This window comes from Oryctolagus cuniculus, chromosome 20 (assembly GCF_051225735.1).
Source record: "Oryctolagus cuniculus isolate XC-2025 breed Fujian yellow rabbit chromosome 20, ASM5122573v1, whole genome shotgun sequence".
NCBI lineage: Eukaryota > Metazoa > Chordata > Mammalia > Lagomorpha > Leporidae > Oryctolagus > Oryctolagus cuniculus.
Window position 1 is genome coordinate 31845913 of NC_142886.1, and position 15331 is coordinate 31861243.

The 15331-nt window shown below is 40.1% G+C and overlaps 1 protein-coding gene across 2 annotated transcripts in view; it reads right to left on the minus strand.

The window, feature by feature from the left end:
• The window catches only part of SEL1L (SEL1L adaptor subunit of SYVN1 ubiquitin ligase), a 64129-nt gene that overhangs the window by 14280 nt on the left and 34518 nt on the right, over positions 1 to 15331 (minus strand). For both annotated transcript variants that reach the window (XM_002719616.5, XM_089322701.1), the window contains exons 10-16: positions 15063 to 15217; positions 13518 to 13574; positions 8114 to 8182; positions 5494 to 5571; positions 4410 to 4472; positions 1752 to 1839; positions 1258 to 1406 (exon numbers count right to left, since the gene is read on the minus strand). In XM_002719616.5, coding sequence (XP_002719662.3) covers positions 1258 to 1406; positions 1752 to 1839; positions 4410 to 4472; positions 5494 to 5571; positions 8114 to 8182; positions 13518 to 13574; positions 15063 to 15217 — 659 coding nt within the window. The remainder of the gene's footprint in view (positions 1 to 1257; positions 1407 to 1751; positions 1840 to 4409; positions 4473 to 5493; positions 5572 to 8113; positions 8183 to 13517; positions 13575 to 15062; positions 15218 to 15331) is intronic.

Consider the following 15331-nt stretch of genomic DNA (forward strand, 5'->3'; position numbering starts at 1 on the left):
AGACACAAAGCGAGCTCCCATCTGCTCATTCAATCCCTAAATGCTTACTACATCCAGAGCTGGGAAAGGCTAATGAAACGGAGAGCCAGAAACTCAGCCGATGGAAGATCTCTCTCTCTCTCTGTCTCTGTCTCTAACTCTGCCTCTCAAGTAAATAAGTAAATCTTAAAAAAAAAAAAAAAAGGAGGGGTTGGAGCTGTGGTATAGTAGGTTAAGTCTTTGCCTGTGGTGCCAGCATCCCATATAAGTGCCAGTTCATGTCCTGGTTGCTCCACTTCTGATCCAGCTCTCTCCTGTGGCCTGGGAAAGCAGTAGAAGATGGCCCAAGTCCTTGGGTCCCTGCACCCATGTGAGAGACCTGGAAGAAGCTCCTGGCTCCTGACTTCAGATCAACTCAGCTCTGGCTGTTGTAGCTACTTGGAGAGTGAACCAGCAGATGGAAGATCTTTATTTCTCTCTCTCTCCCTTTGTAACTCTGCCTCTCAAGTAAATAAGTAAATCTTAAAAAAAGGAGGGGCTGGAGCTGTGGTATAGTAGGTTAAGGCTCTGCCTGAGGCGCCAGCATTCCATATGGGTGCCAGTTAATGTCCTGGTTGCTCCTTTTCCGATTCAGCTCTCTGCTATGACCTGGGAAGGCAGTGAGACAACCAAGTGCTTGGGCCCCTGCACCCATGTCAGAGACCCGGAAGAAGATCCTGGCTCCTGGCTCCAGATTACGGCCATCTGGGGAGTGAACCAGTGGATGGAAAACCTGTCTCTCTTTCTGTCTCAAGTAAATAAATAAATCTTAAAAAAAAAAAAAAAAAAGGTGAGGAAACTAAAGCACACAGAGATCTGGACTCTTTGCTGATGTTTATCAATGTCACTTTAAAGTACTGGGCATGACAGAGTTAAAGAGGGAAATTTCCAGTTAGGATATATTAGCATTCCCCTTTAGAACATCATTCAACATACATTTTTTCAGGTACTGTCTAAGGTACTCTAATTAGTACATAAACCAGTATCTGTCCTTACAAACGCTGTTTCTAACAGGTATACACAAACTAAATAAAGTACAACAGTTATACTCAGACTACCAGAGTCTGCCCTCATATCTCAATGCTAGGAGGTTGAGTCTTGTTTCTTCTGCAGAAGAAATGCAAATAAAAGAACCAAAAAACAAAAAAACCAAACAAACCCACCCAGAATTAAAAGAACACACACAGTCCTACTGGGCAAATCAATGTCCCACACACAAGAGGGCAGAGAAGACCATACCTCCACTGCAGTGTGACAGGATCGCATCACACCAGTGCCGCTGGCATGCATCTGTGCTAAGTTGTAGAAAGCCAAGATATGGCCTCCCTGGGAAGCCAAGTTGAAATACTTCAACGCCTGTTTATAATCTCTCTTGACTCCAATGCCATCTGTAAGAAATGAATCATATCAGAGGTTAGGCATAGCCCTAAATGACATTTAGCTAAGCATTAGAGAAGACTTAAATACAAAGAGGAAAAGCATAAAGTCACAATTCTTACTCAGTAAGCATGTCAGTCTGATTAATATAGATCACCATATTGGTACAGACTAATACAACTGATACAAACCAATACAACACAAAATAAGATGTGCAAATCACTGAAGTGGCAGTAAATCAATCGGCCCAAACTAGACAGCTTTGTTTTCCATACTATGGTCCCCCTTCTGGAAAGATGGGTTAAGTCAGATCTTGCTGTATCCATTATAAATTTCTCAACACCAACATTACTTACTATAGTACATAGAACCAAGCTGTAGCTGCCCATCCACCCAGCCTTGTTCAGCAGCTTTCTGGAAATACTTCAGTGCCAGATCATAATTCTGTAGGAAAAAAATACGTCATATGATAAGAAAGCTCAAAAGGCTGATATACTAATGAGTTAGGAATCAACAAAGTACCCATAAAATAACTTGAGGGCAACCATAAGGACTATTGTCTAGTTTGTTTTAAAATATATAAAGATGGTAATATACTTTAAAGCATAGGGCCATTTATGACTTTTTTTGTGAAATTTTTATTTTTTAAAAACATTTTATTTATTTGTTTGAAAGGCAGAGTTACAGACAGAGAGGGAGAGACAGAGAGAGAGGTCTTCTATCTGCTGGTTCACTCCCCAAATGACCGTAATGGCTTGAGCTGGGCTAATCTGAAGCCAGGAGCCAGGAGTTTCTTCTGGATCTCCTATGTGGGTGCAAGGGCCCAAGTATGTGGGCCATCTTTCACTGCTTTCCCAGGCCATAAGTAGAGAGCTGGACAGCAAGAGGAGCAGCTAGGAAATGAACCAGTGTCCACATGGGATGTAGGTACTGCAGGTGGAAGCCTACCCTATTAAGCCACAGCGCCAGCCCTGAATTTGTATGTTTACTCTCAGAAAGCACAAACACTAACAGAAACTCCAGGTTGGTAATTAAGAAACAATTGGGGCTAGTGTCGTGGCATATTGGATAAAGCCACTGCCTGCAATGCCAGCATCCCATATGGGTGCAGGTTTATGTCCAGGCTGTTCTACTTCCAATACAGCTCCCTGCTAAGATGCCTGGGAAAGCAGCAGCAGATGTCCCAAGTTCCGGGGCCCCTGCAGCCACACAGGAGATCCGGAAAAAGCTCCTGACTCCTGGCTTTGGCCTGGCCCAGCCCTGGCCACAGCTGCCATTTGGAGAGTGTAATAGCTGATGGAAGATATCTCTTTCTTTCTGTCTCTTCCTCTCTCTGTGTAACTCACTTAAATAAATAAATCTTTTTCTTTTTTTTAAGATTTTATTTATTTATTTGAGAGGTAGAGTTACAGACAGTAAGAGGGAGAGACAGAGAGAGGGGTCTTCCTTCTGCTGGTTCACTCCCCAAATGGCCACAATGGCCAGAGCTGTGCTGATCCGAATCCAGGAGCTTCTTCTGGGTCTCCCAAGTGGGTGCAGGGGCCCAAGGACTTGGGCCATCTTCTACTGATTTCCCAGGCCATTGCAGAGAGTTGTATCACAAAAGCAGCATCTGGGACTACAATCAGAGACCATACGGGATGCTGGCACCACAGACGGAGGATTAACTTACTGCGCCACAGCACTGGCCCCATAAATAAATACATCTTTAAAAAAAGGAAAAAATTTTCCTACTAACCAACTAATCCTTTTCAAATCTCTATTTTCCTAGCATTAAATAAAGAAAATTGTGTACCTTATCAAACATGATATGATTATCAGATTTCAAAGCTCAAATATATCCATAGAGAAAGGTTAAAACAAAAAAAGATTACTAAAGACTTTTATAATCCTAAAATGACTAGAAGGAACCAAAGTAAGACCACATAACTGTCATTTTTGTTGGGGGGGAAAAACAGCTTAGACTCTTAAACTTAGCTCTTAGTTTTAGGCTCAAATTAAAGAATATATTGTTTGGAGAGCTCAACAGAGGAGAGAACATTACTGAAAACCCAGGGACATCCAGTCTGAGTCAGCAGCAGAGAAGAATGCATGAAATGGCCAAAAAAAAAAAAAAAAACCAATAAAGTTTGTAGTCACAGAACCCAGAGATGGCCAAGGTGTGGGGGAACCAAAAATGTCAAATGGAGTGACATTTAGGTGATGGGTGACTTGTATAAAGAAAGCAGTCATGGGAGGCAGAAACCTAATAGCTAAAAACTAGAGTGAACGCTAGCAGCTTAGTAAAGTTGATTCTTTGGAAAAACTTGGCTTTGTAGTGAAGGATGAGAGGGAAAAGAGTAGCTAGAAGGGGTAAAAAGTAGAATAGAAAAATCTTCCCTCCTAAATGGGAAAGACTGATGATTTTCTTAGGCTCGAGTAGTGGGATATTTAAATACTTGAGAAATGGGACGAGCTGGTAGAGGGGAAGCATGGGTGGAAGAATGAGCAAACAGCTTGACACCTTCAAAAGAAGGAGGCAGAGATGGAGCCATCCTAAGACAGCTGAAATGAAGGTGTGGCAGTGAGCTAAACTCTGAGATAATAATGGGATGGGGACCGGTGCTGTGGCACAACAGGTAAAGCTGCCGCCTGCAGTGCTGGCATCCTATATGGGATGGTTCAAGGCACGGCTGCTCCACTTCCAATCCAGCTCTGCTATGGCCTGGGAAAGCAGCAGAAGATGGCCCAAGTACTTGGGCTCTTGCACCCGTGTGGGAGACCCAGAAGAAGCTCCTGGCTCCTGGCTTCAGATGGGTCCAGCTCCAGCCATTACAGTCATTTGGGGGAGTGAACCAGTGGATGGAAGATCTCTCTCTCTCTGCCTCTGTCTCTCTGTAATTTTACTTTCCAAATAAATAAATAAATATTTTTTAAAAATGGGATAGTTTTATCCAGATTATCAGATAAAGAATATGTCCCCTCCTCACCAGATGAGGGCTTATTTAAGTCAGAATGTTAGACTCAACACTTACAACTTGAACTCCTCTCCCGTAGAGGTACGCCATTCCAAGCCCACTCTGCCCAACGGGGTTGCCCTGTAAACAGGAGAAATCAGACAAGTGAGTGGAAAGAGAATTCATTAAAAACAGGTAACAATAAATAATTACAAAAGAAATAATTTATGAGCATATTCAAAACATGTCTTAAGTACTTTCTGATTCAAAAGTTTCTCCCCTTCAGACAATTTAACATTGACTTATAAAGATTCAGAGGCTTTCAGTAATTTGCTGAAAAGAATAAACAGTAAGTTAACTTAGAACTAAATTTTGGTGACTTACCTTCTGACTATTTGAGCCATGAATCTTTGATGCAAAACTTGACTAACATATTTTGGGTAGTTTTTCATTAATAACCTTCTACCCCAATAAAGAAGGAAGATGCCACAGTAAAATCAACAGTCTTGTAACAACAGCAATACTACTATCAGGTTGCAAAGATACACTTAAGGTTACTGGAGTATTGTAAAGCAAAGATAATCATCTTTTTTTTTTTTTTTAAGACTAAAAAGAGGAAAATCTAGAATTCACCTTAACTTAGATAGAAGGCAACTTTAAGAAAAGTTTCACAGTGTCTTTTGAGAAGTATTCAAGTGACATTTAGATTACTGTAACATGCAAGGTAAGTGCATACTTGGGAGACACAGGGTCTTAAATGACTATATGCAGTTTTCTCATGTCTAAAGAAAGCTTAATTTATGTATTATAATTGTCAAAAGTATCCAGTTTTATAAATTTTGAAGCTTCAACCTGCAATACAAATAAGGTAGAATGCCTAACTCCTAATTTCATTACAAAAATCAATTATTTTTCTGATTAGGAAACTTCTCTGAGAAATTTAAACAGAGAGTTAATATTCAACAACCTGGTCCCTAAGAAAAAATTGCTTTTTATTGGGAAAGTTATGTACAGCCAAAAAATTCACATGAATCATATTTACATAAGCACTTTCACTAATTTGTGGCATGTTTGGTCATGATGAATCTTACAATACAATAGATTCATTTACTGTAAGAGTAATGGGGCTCACATTTCAGTACACTGAGTCATGAAGTCTTACCATGTCAGCAGCTTTCTTAAAGTAGTGCAGAGCCGTCTCATTACTTTGAGGCACAATATCACTTCCTTCTGAATACATCTGCAACAGACCCCATTTCATTAAGAGCTGTAACCCTCTTTCCAGCTACATTTCTCTCCTATCGCATTTCATTTTGGTTTTTGTTATATCTCACGAAAAGTTTCCAAACATTTACAATTTCTCACAGAAGATTTTAGAATTAAAAGTAAACTCTTGGGACTGGCCCCTTGGTGCAGGAGGTTAATCCTCCATCTGTGGTGCCATCATTCCATATGGGCACCGGTTCTAGTCCCAGCTGCTCCTTTTCCAATCCAGCTCTCTGCTGTGCCCTAGGAAAGCAGCAGAGGATGGCCCAAGTCCTTGGGCCCCTGCACTCGCATGGGAGAACGGGAAGAAGCTCCTGGCTCCTGATCGGCACAGCTCTGGCTCTTAAATTAAACATTTTTGTAGTATACATTTTTTTCTTATTTGACAGGTAGAGTTACAGACAGTGAGAGGGAGAGACAGAGAGAAAGGTCTTCCTTCCGTTGGTTCACTCCCAAAATGGCCGCTGTGGCTGGCGCTGCACTGATCCGAAGCCAGGAGCCAGGAGCTTCTTCCTGGTCTCCCATGCGGGTGCAAAGGCCCAAGCACTTGGACCATCTTCCACTGCCCTCTCGGGCCACAGCAGAAAGCTGGACTGGAAGAGTAACCGGGACTTGAACCTGGTGCCCATATGGGATGCAGGCACCACAGGCAGAGGATTAACCAAGTGAGCCACAGCACCGGCCCCTGTAGTATGCATTTGATGTCACCTCAAATTCATGACTTGTATGGTAAATATTAACATACAAATAAGCTCGCATATCAGTCTCAAGAAGAAATCTCTAACACCAGGATGAATCTTCTCTCTCTACCATAGGGCAGTGAGATGGCTGACACGGTCCTGGGGATCAGGTTAGGGATGAAGTGAGGTCTGTTCAATAGCAGGGTCCACCCTCCCTTGTCCTCTACCATAGCTGTTCCCAGGATAATAGTGAGTCTTAAGTTCAGGCAAAGAAATTAAAATGTTATTTTTAAAAGGCTTTAAACACTGAACATTAAGAGTATTAGGTACGGGGGCCTTCACTGTGGCATAGTGAGTAAAGTTGCCGCCTGCAGTGCCAGCATCCCATATAGGGACTAGTTCAAGACCCAACTGTCCCACTTCCATCCAACTCTCTGTTATGGCCTGGGAAAGCAGTAGAAGATGGCCCAAGTCCTTGGGTCCCTGCACCCATATGGGAGACCTGGAAGAAGCTCCAGGCTTTGGACTGGTGAAGCTCCGGCCGTTGCGGCCATCTGGGAAGTGAACCAGCGGATGGAAGACCTCTCTCTGTCTCTCTCTGCCTCTGCCTCTCTGTCACTGTTCCTCTCAAATAAAATAAATAAATCTTTTTTTTTTTTTTTTTAAAGAGTAGTAGGTATGGAACATGATGAAGAGTCAAGAAAAAGGAAAACAGAATGACCAGTGTTGTTTCTATCTATGATATATTGAGGAAACAACAAATAAAGGAAAATACACATAACAAAGACAGATGGGGGAGTAGCAACCTCTATGATACAAGGGTCAGAATGTTAAAACTTAAGGGTCAAGAGGCCCCAGTTAACTATTTGTGACCATGTGACAGTGAAATCCTATTTGTAAAAACCTTTCAGATACATTCCATTTGAACTTCCTTACTTTAGGATTTGCTTAGAATAAAAACATTCACTGGTTTATACTGCATTAGTTTTCAAAATAATGAAAATGAACTTTTGTGACTCTTCTATGACATATCGCATCTGTTCTCTAAGTTTCTGGATTTAAATGTTTCTGTGCTTGAGAAAAGAACTGCATTGTGAGGTGGGTCACAACTGTCATATTTAAGATAATTAAAGGTGCCATTCTTGTGGCCTGGCAGGTGAAACCACTGCCTGCTACATTAGCATCCCACATGGGTGCCAGTTCATGTCCCATCTGCTCCACTTCTGATCTAGCTTCCTGCTAATGGCCTGGGAAAATCAGCAGAAGAAGGCCCAAGTGTATGGGCTGCTGCCACACACATGGGAGGCCTGGATGAAGCACCTGTCCCCTGGCTTTGGCCTGGCTTAGCCCTGTCTGTTGTAGCCATCTGGAGAACGAACCAGCAGATCAAAGACCTCTATCTTACTCTCATAACTCTTTCAAATAAATAAATAAATCTTATAAAAAAGATAATTATAAGATCTGCAGATCAATTTTAACAAACCCAACTGCATCTATTCTGCACAGAAGAACACAGGCAACTTGGACAGACTTAACAACAACAAAATTGTACAAATAAAGAATTCCTCACTATGCGTATAACAAATATATAAAAAGTGGGAAGTCAGAAAGTGACAGCTAATTTCAATGGAGAATTAATATACTGTTGAGGAGATGCCATATTATGTTTAAGCTGTGTAAGAATATGCCTCAGAATAGTACTTAAGACACGATATAATATCCTTGCACTAGAAACCTTATTTCTAGTTTACTTTTGTTAAATTGTAGATCCTGAATACACTGTTCTGTGTAAACACTTCTTCCTTTTACATAATACATTCACAGGCTGTACAGTACCTTTCCCAAGAAGGCCATAGCATGTGAATTGCCAGCATTAGCTGCCAAATTGAAGTAGTCAAATGCTCTCTGTGGGAAAAGAATTGTTAAAACCATTAGCTTTTAACAGAATCTGCTTTAGCAAAAACAGTTACTTCAGAAACATTAACAAAATTTTGTTATATTCAAGTGGTTTAAAAATAAGAATACCCAGTTGTCAATATTTCAAAACAGAAATCAGCACTTTCAGGTTTTATTTTATTAAAAGATAGCTGCATCATTAAGTCTTTTCATAGTTAGAAACACGAAAGAAATTTCTTGTGTTCCCTAAAATAAAGGACCAAGAAAACTTCTCTTATTTACAGGAAAAGTGAACATCAGGCTGCTTAACAGACAGAATCTAACAGGAGCTTAACTTTTGTCTCCTCTGGTGATAACCTTGAAAGAAGGGAAAAACTGAAGTCTTTTCAAGGCACAGAGGTTTTTTAAATTCCTGTAAAGAAATAAAATTTCCTTTTGTTCTGCTTAAAATCACAAGAACTAAACACACTCCCATCATTAGAAGTTATCACCACTCTTACACTGCTCATCCTTGTTGAGGACCTAACACTGATGGTTATTGCTGTCTCCTGCTCATTTCATCTCTCCCTCTCTGAACGTTACCCCTTAAATGCAATCTAGTACTTTTCTGTTAATAAAAAAACCGAAACACACAGGATTCATCTTTTCTTTAGACCCCCAATTTCCTTCCAATGATGACTGTTACCTCCACACAGTCAAGCTTCTCAAATGAATTATCTGCATCCACTGCAATGCATTCTACAACCTACTCTTCATTGGCTTCAGAAAGACTGTCAAGGGCAAGTGCTGTCTCATTTCACCTCAGCTCTCTCTGCCGCATTCTACCACACCCTCCTTACTGAAAGACTCTTAAGCCTGGCTTACAAGATGCCACTCTTCCACAGTTTCCTTCCTAACTCTCCACCTCAACACTCAAGTCTCCTTTGCTGATTCTTACTCTGCCAGCGGACTTTTAAACATTTCTTCAGGGCACAACTTTGGATTCCATTTTCATTTTATAGTCTTTAAACAGTCTTACCTATTCTTATGGCTTTGCATACCACCTAGACTATGGCAACTTCTAAACTTCCATCTGCAGCTCCAAACTCATCTATTCAACTCCCTCTGAACATCTCACCCACTGCTTGAACATATATACCTGAAATCTTCACTCCATGCCTACCCCTCCCCCCACAGAGTGGGGGGATTATTCAGAATCTCAATGTAAGCAGATAATACCATCTATTGGTTGCTCAAGCCACATGCTCCCCTTCATTCTCATATCTGATCCACCACTGAAACCTTCTTTCTTTTATCAAAAAACATCTTTCATCCATCTATTAATTTTCATTACCACAGATCAACCAAGTTCCATTATCTTTCACTCGAACCTCTAGAATAATCCCCTTCCTGATCATCCTCTTTTATTCCTGGGGTCTTCTAATTCATTCTCTGTATTGCTGAAGTCACTGTTTTAAAATCTGAACATGATGTTCCTTGTAGTCCCTTGAAATACAAAATGGATATACTGAGGTTACCAAGCAGTTTTCTTAGCACTGCACCATGCTCTCTGCACGATGTGCATGCCAGCCATTGTTCATTTATGCTGTTCTTTTTGGGAACTGACATTACCTCCAGTCTCAACTTAAATGTCCTCTACTTCTTAGACAAGTTTTCCTCCCATTCTTTCTAGCTGGTACTTCCCATTTACTAATCAGTAATTGTGTCCTTTAATTATTCTTTGTAATAATAATCACAATTCATACATATTTATTGGTGTGATTATTTAAGAAGTATCTAATGCTCCTATTAAACTTGAAGCTCCACAGGAATAAAGAACAGATATTTTGTTCAGTATGAGGAGATTTCAAATGACTTGTGAAAAAGTGGGATTTAAAAATAAAAATAAAAAAAAACCCACACTATTTCTTGACATAAGTGCCATCAAGTTCAAGACACTTTTTTTGTGGTTGATTATATCATCATTCCCAGGATCCTAAAGAACGAAGAGGCCTGGGAATCTGATGTCAATGCAGTCTTTACATTACCTGAAGAAAAATGAGTGCCCTTTAATTTTTAAAATTAGGAAACAAAATGAAGTTAGAAGGAGCCAAATCAGGACCATAAGGTGAATGCTGATGATCTGCCACGGAAATTCTGGCAAAACTGCCCTTGTCTGGCAGGAGGAATGAGAAGGATCATTGTCCTGGTGGGAGAATTTCCTGGGTGCTTTTCTGCTATAGCTTTGTCTAACTTTCTCCACTCGCAAAAATAAACAATGTTATCATTCTTAATAAACAAAATGTCATTAGCATCCCCCAAATGACTTTTGCTCTCAACTGGTCTTTTGCTTTGTCTGAACCATTTTTACTCCTCGTAGCTGTTGCTTTGATTTTTTTTTTTAACTCATTTGACAGGTAGAGTTACAGACAGTGAGAGGGAGAGACAGAGAGAGAGGTCTTCCTTCCACTGGTTCACCCCACAAATGGCCACTACGGCCAGAGCTACCGCGGAACCGAAGCCAGGAGCCAGGTGCTTCCTCCTGGTCTTCCATGCGGGTGCAGGGGCCCAAGCACTCAGGTCATCCTCCACTGCCTTCCCGGGCCACAGTAGAGAGCTGGACTGGAAGAGGAGCAACTGGGACTAGAACCCGGTGCCCACGTGGGATACCGGTGTCGCAGGTGGAGGATTAACCTAGTGAGCCGCGGCACGGCCCTTGATGTGTTTTGGTTTGTTGATTGTACTGGTAAAACAATGTTTCATCTGCTGTTATTATTTGAAAAAATGCTTCAGGATCTTGATCCCACCTATTTAAAGCTTTCACTGAAAGCTTTTCCCTTGTGTGCAATTTGGACACAACCTTTGGCACACATCAAGGACAAAGTCTGCTCAACATTCAGGCAGAATTGTGTAAGCTACATCAATTGAGGTGCAAGTGGTGTTGGTTATTGTTTCTGCTGTTAATCACTGGTCCTCTTTGATTAGGGAAGGAACAGGATTTATTTTTTCCTTACAAGTAGAAGTGGATGGTTTGCTACTGTGTGCTTCATCTTAATGTAACTCGGTCCCTTCTTAAAATTAGTTACGTGTCTGTAAACCTCTGACTTCTTTCAGGCACTGTCCCCATACATTTTTTGTCAAGTGTCAATGATTTCACCATTCCTCCATCACCCTAAATTTGATGTTTGCTTTAACTTAGTTTTATCAGAATTCAAGTCACTCTGACAGAAGCTCTTTTCAAACTGATGTCTAATCCTTTTTAGTGCCACAAAGTAGACTCTGTTCAAATGTGTTGTAGTAAGTATAAGTTTATTTTGTTGACGAAAAATTTTAAAGTTAACACAGCTTCCATGAACTTTAGAAGACCTCCTGAATTGTTAGCAATGAATGGCAAACAGTAGGTACTAAAATATTTGTTGAGTTAATTCAATTATGTGTCAGGAACTTATTTTCTTCTTTAAAGCTGGTGAAGTAATTTATAGTGCAGTTGCTTCACAGGTAGGCAGCAACAATACAGGAATATTCCCAAAGTTATTATACAAAAGGTATGCAGCAAACTCTTACTCAGAATTCTGTTTTCTCACTTACTAACCAGCTCATGTGATGATTCATTGCCCTAAGATGTACATTTTAATATCTCAGAGATGATGAAAGTTGTCAAAAGCAGTCTGAATAAAACAAAAACAAAGCAACCCATGATATTTGGATAGCTTTAATGATAAGTATATTTTGTTACAATCTAATTCTTAAAGTTGGTGGTGTTTAGTATGTGAAATAATCTCAATTAGTATATTTAACTGGCATGGTGGAGACCAGTTTATTAGTTTGACAAATGTTTTTTAAAAACTTACTACATATTATACACTGTCAGAGGTTACGAATAAAGTAGCAAGCAAGCAGACATGGTTTGTGCTCTTTTGGACTCTGTGCTTAAGCAAGGAAATAACTTAGTTAAGTAGTTAATTTACAAAGGACAGACGTTCAGACATCTGACTGTGGAACATGACCTGTTCCTGGAGGGAGACTAGGGGGGACATACTACAGGTTTGCTTCAAGTTCTGGAGAATGAGTGAGCATTAGCTACATGAAGGAAAGAGGTGGGTAACATTCATCGTGCAGAGAGGACTAACACTAAAGAAGTCTTGAAGCAGGGAGGCTCTTGATAGGTTCAAAAACTCGACAAAGGGTCTGTGTGCCTGTAACTCAGAGGAAGGGGCTACTAAGGTAAACATAGACTGACTGGTAGGAAGCCTTAGAGGTCATAATAAAGGTTTTGGTCTTTAAGCTACTGGAAGTTACAGACCACGCAAGAGTTTTACCCAAGGAAATCAGATGTGTGATTTAGAGAGACAGCTTTATCTAGGAGATACATGTGGAAGATGATCCACACAAGTGATAGGTATGGAGGTCTAAAGTAGGGAAGAGGTGAGTGATATTTAGGGCACAAAGTGGACAAAACCTGGTGACTGAATAACAGATCAGACTGGAAGAACTATATACTTCTAACTCCTCACAAATAACATGAAATGTTCCTCAGTTCTATAAAGCATTTTCTAAAAGGTGTTTAAAACATACTTCCATCATACACTTAAAGAAGGGGCCAGTGCTATGGCATAGAAGGGTAAGCCTCTGCCCGCGGCACTGCATCCCATATGGGCGCTGGTATCTGTCCCGGCTGCTTCACTTCCAATCCAGCTCTCTGCTTATGCCCTGGGAAAACAGCAGAAGATGGCCCAAGTGTTGGGCCCCTTCACCCATGTGGGAGACTTGGAAGAAATTCCTGGCTCCTGGCTTTGGATCTGACCAGCTCTGGCTATTGTAGCCATTTGGGGAATGATCCAGTCAATGGAAGATGTCTCTCTCCCTCTCTCTCTCTCTGTAACTCTTCTCTCTCAAATAAATGCTTTAAAAAATAAGTGTATATATATATATATATACGCACACACATATATGTACACGTGTGTATATATACACACTTATATATATACACACACATATATATATACACACACACACACACTTAAAGTAATATCTATCTAGCTATATCTATATCTACACACACACACACACACACACACATACACACACTAACACATACTTACAGAAAACCAAGACCCTGTATGTGAAATTTCTGGGCAATATTGAGAAGCAGGTTTTAAATTAATAAAACCTTTTCTACCACTCTAAAGTATATTCACATTTTCTTTTTTCTTTTGCTTCCTCAGGCATTAGATTTTGAAAGCTCTTTTGTGGTGTGTAAACAACACAAGTTTGATATTGGCACTGAGTGAGCAAGAAATGCATCTAGAGCATCATTTCTTGATACAACACGAATCTCTCAAAGCCCAAGGGGCAGGGCAGTTACCTGATGATTTTGTTCTACTCCACGTCCTCCGTGCAGATGCAGCTGTCCCAGCCCAACCTAAAAACAAGAACAGAGCAAAGGAAGTGGTGGCACACAGTCAGGATCAGACTACCAAGAAAGGATCTTGGGAGTAAAAGGCTTTCTGTTCATGACTCAAAAAACAGAAAAAAAAAAAAACTAAACATAGTCTTCAGTCCTAAAAACATGATTCTACTTTAACTCCAAATTTTAAAAATTAAAAATATATGCAAAGTATTCTTCTAAAATGAGGTGAAACAAAACATTTTCAGACAACTCCAAACTGAGTTTGTCCCCAGTGAACCAACTCTAAATGAAATACTAACGGGTGCTCCTTAGGAAAGAAGGGAGTTTATCTGAGAAGTTCAGAAATGCAGTAAGAGCAGTGGAAAAGCAAATTTGTGAGTAAATCTAAGTTGATATATACTATATCAAACAATAATATCTCGTCAGATTCAGAGATATGCAGAATTAAAACAGGGTACATGAAAGCTTCTGAGTTGTCCTGGAAATGGTGAAAGTGCTTATCATACCACCTTCACTAACTTAAGGATGTGTGCTGTGCTCTCTAGGCAATCAAAGGATAGTGGAAGCAGGGCTACCACACTGGGTAAGGGACAGAGATGCACTAGCAAAAAGCAGCCAAACTCAATGCGAGCAAGAAAGGAGACAGCAGGGAACATGGAAAAGCATGTTCCATGAACAGAAGATTTACGCCAAAAATTAATATGTAAGAAATAGGCTTAATCACACAAGATAACTTGTTATGATTTCAGTAAGTTAAACTTTTAATCTAATTCACACTGTGGTTACTGATTTTTTTTAAGTCTCCCTTCTCTTAGTCTTAAAATTATGTCTTGTCTTATCTTAGTAGGTGTCTTTTGTTCATCTCTATATATTATAAATTAGAAAGAAATGAAAATTTAGTAGAAAAACAATGTTTAAGTTTTTTATTTTAATATCATCAAAATAAGCCAGGAAGCACATTCATACAAACACATACACACACACAAACGCATGATACTCTGATGGATAGCATATAGTTTACATTTAACAAACCTAATTCTGTTCTAGACCTTCAGAGAATTATGTTCTAAGATAAGCAAAAGAAACATGAACAGTAAATAGCCACAAAGAATACTCAAGATTCCAAATATTACAGAAATTCCTTATTTAGAGAAATGAGTTTCAACCCTGGTGACTCCAGTAAGAACTTTGATCACCAGTGTTAATGTTGCTCATCTCAAGCAGTGACTTCCAACTGTGTTATACAGGACAGTCACGTGGTCAGCTTTTAGGGACTCTTACTGTCCAGGTCCCACCTTAGATGAACCCAAATGGAATCTGCGGAGAGTGTGGGCTTCTTGCTATTATTTTTAATGCTCCTTTGGGGACTCTAATATGAAGTCAGTAATTGCTCAGAGCAATGAGAATGTTACTAACAGATTTAAGTACTTACCCACCCTCCCCCATCACATTAAAATACCCAACGCAGTAAAATATTCTCTGAGATGTTTAAACACATACCTGTGCTTGTACATCGCCTTTTTCAGCTAGAAACTGGTAATACTGAATCAAATCTTCTTCTAGCATCCCACTGTTCATTCCTGGGTTTTCTACCTCATCAGGCAGCCGTATTCTTTGTACTACTGAGCCTCCTGTTAGCGAAATGTCACTAGCAACTGAAACAGGGGGACAAAGTAATGTGGCAAACAGTCAGAAGGATTGTCCACGGAAAGAGGTACAATCCCAGCTGTACATGGCTGACAATAAGTAATGTGAAAGAGAAACTCTAA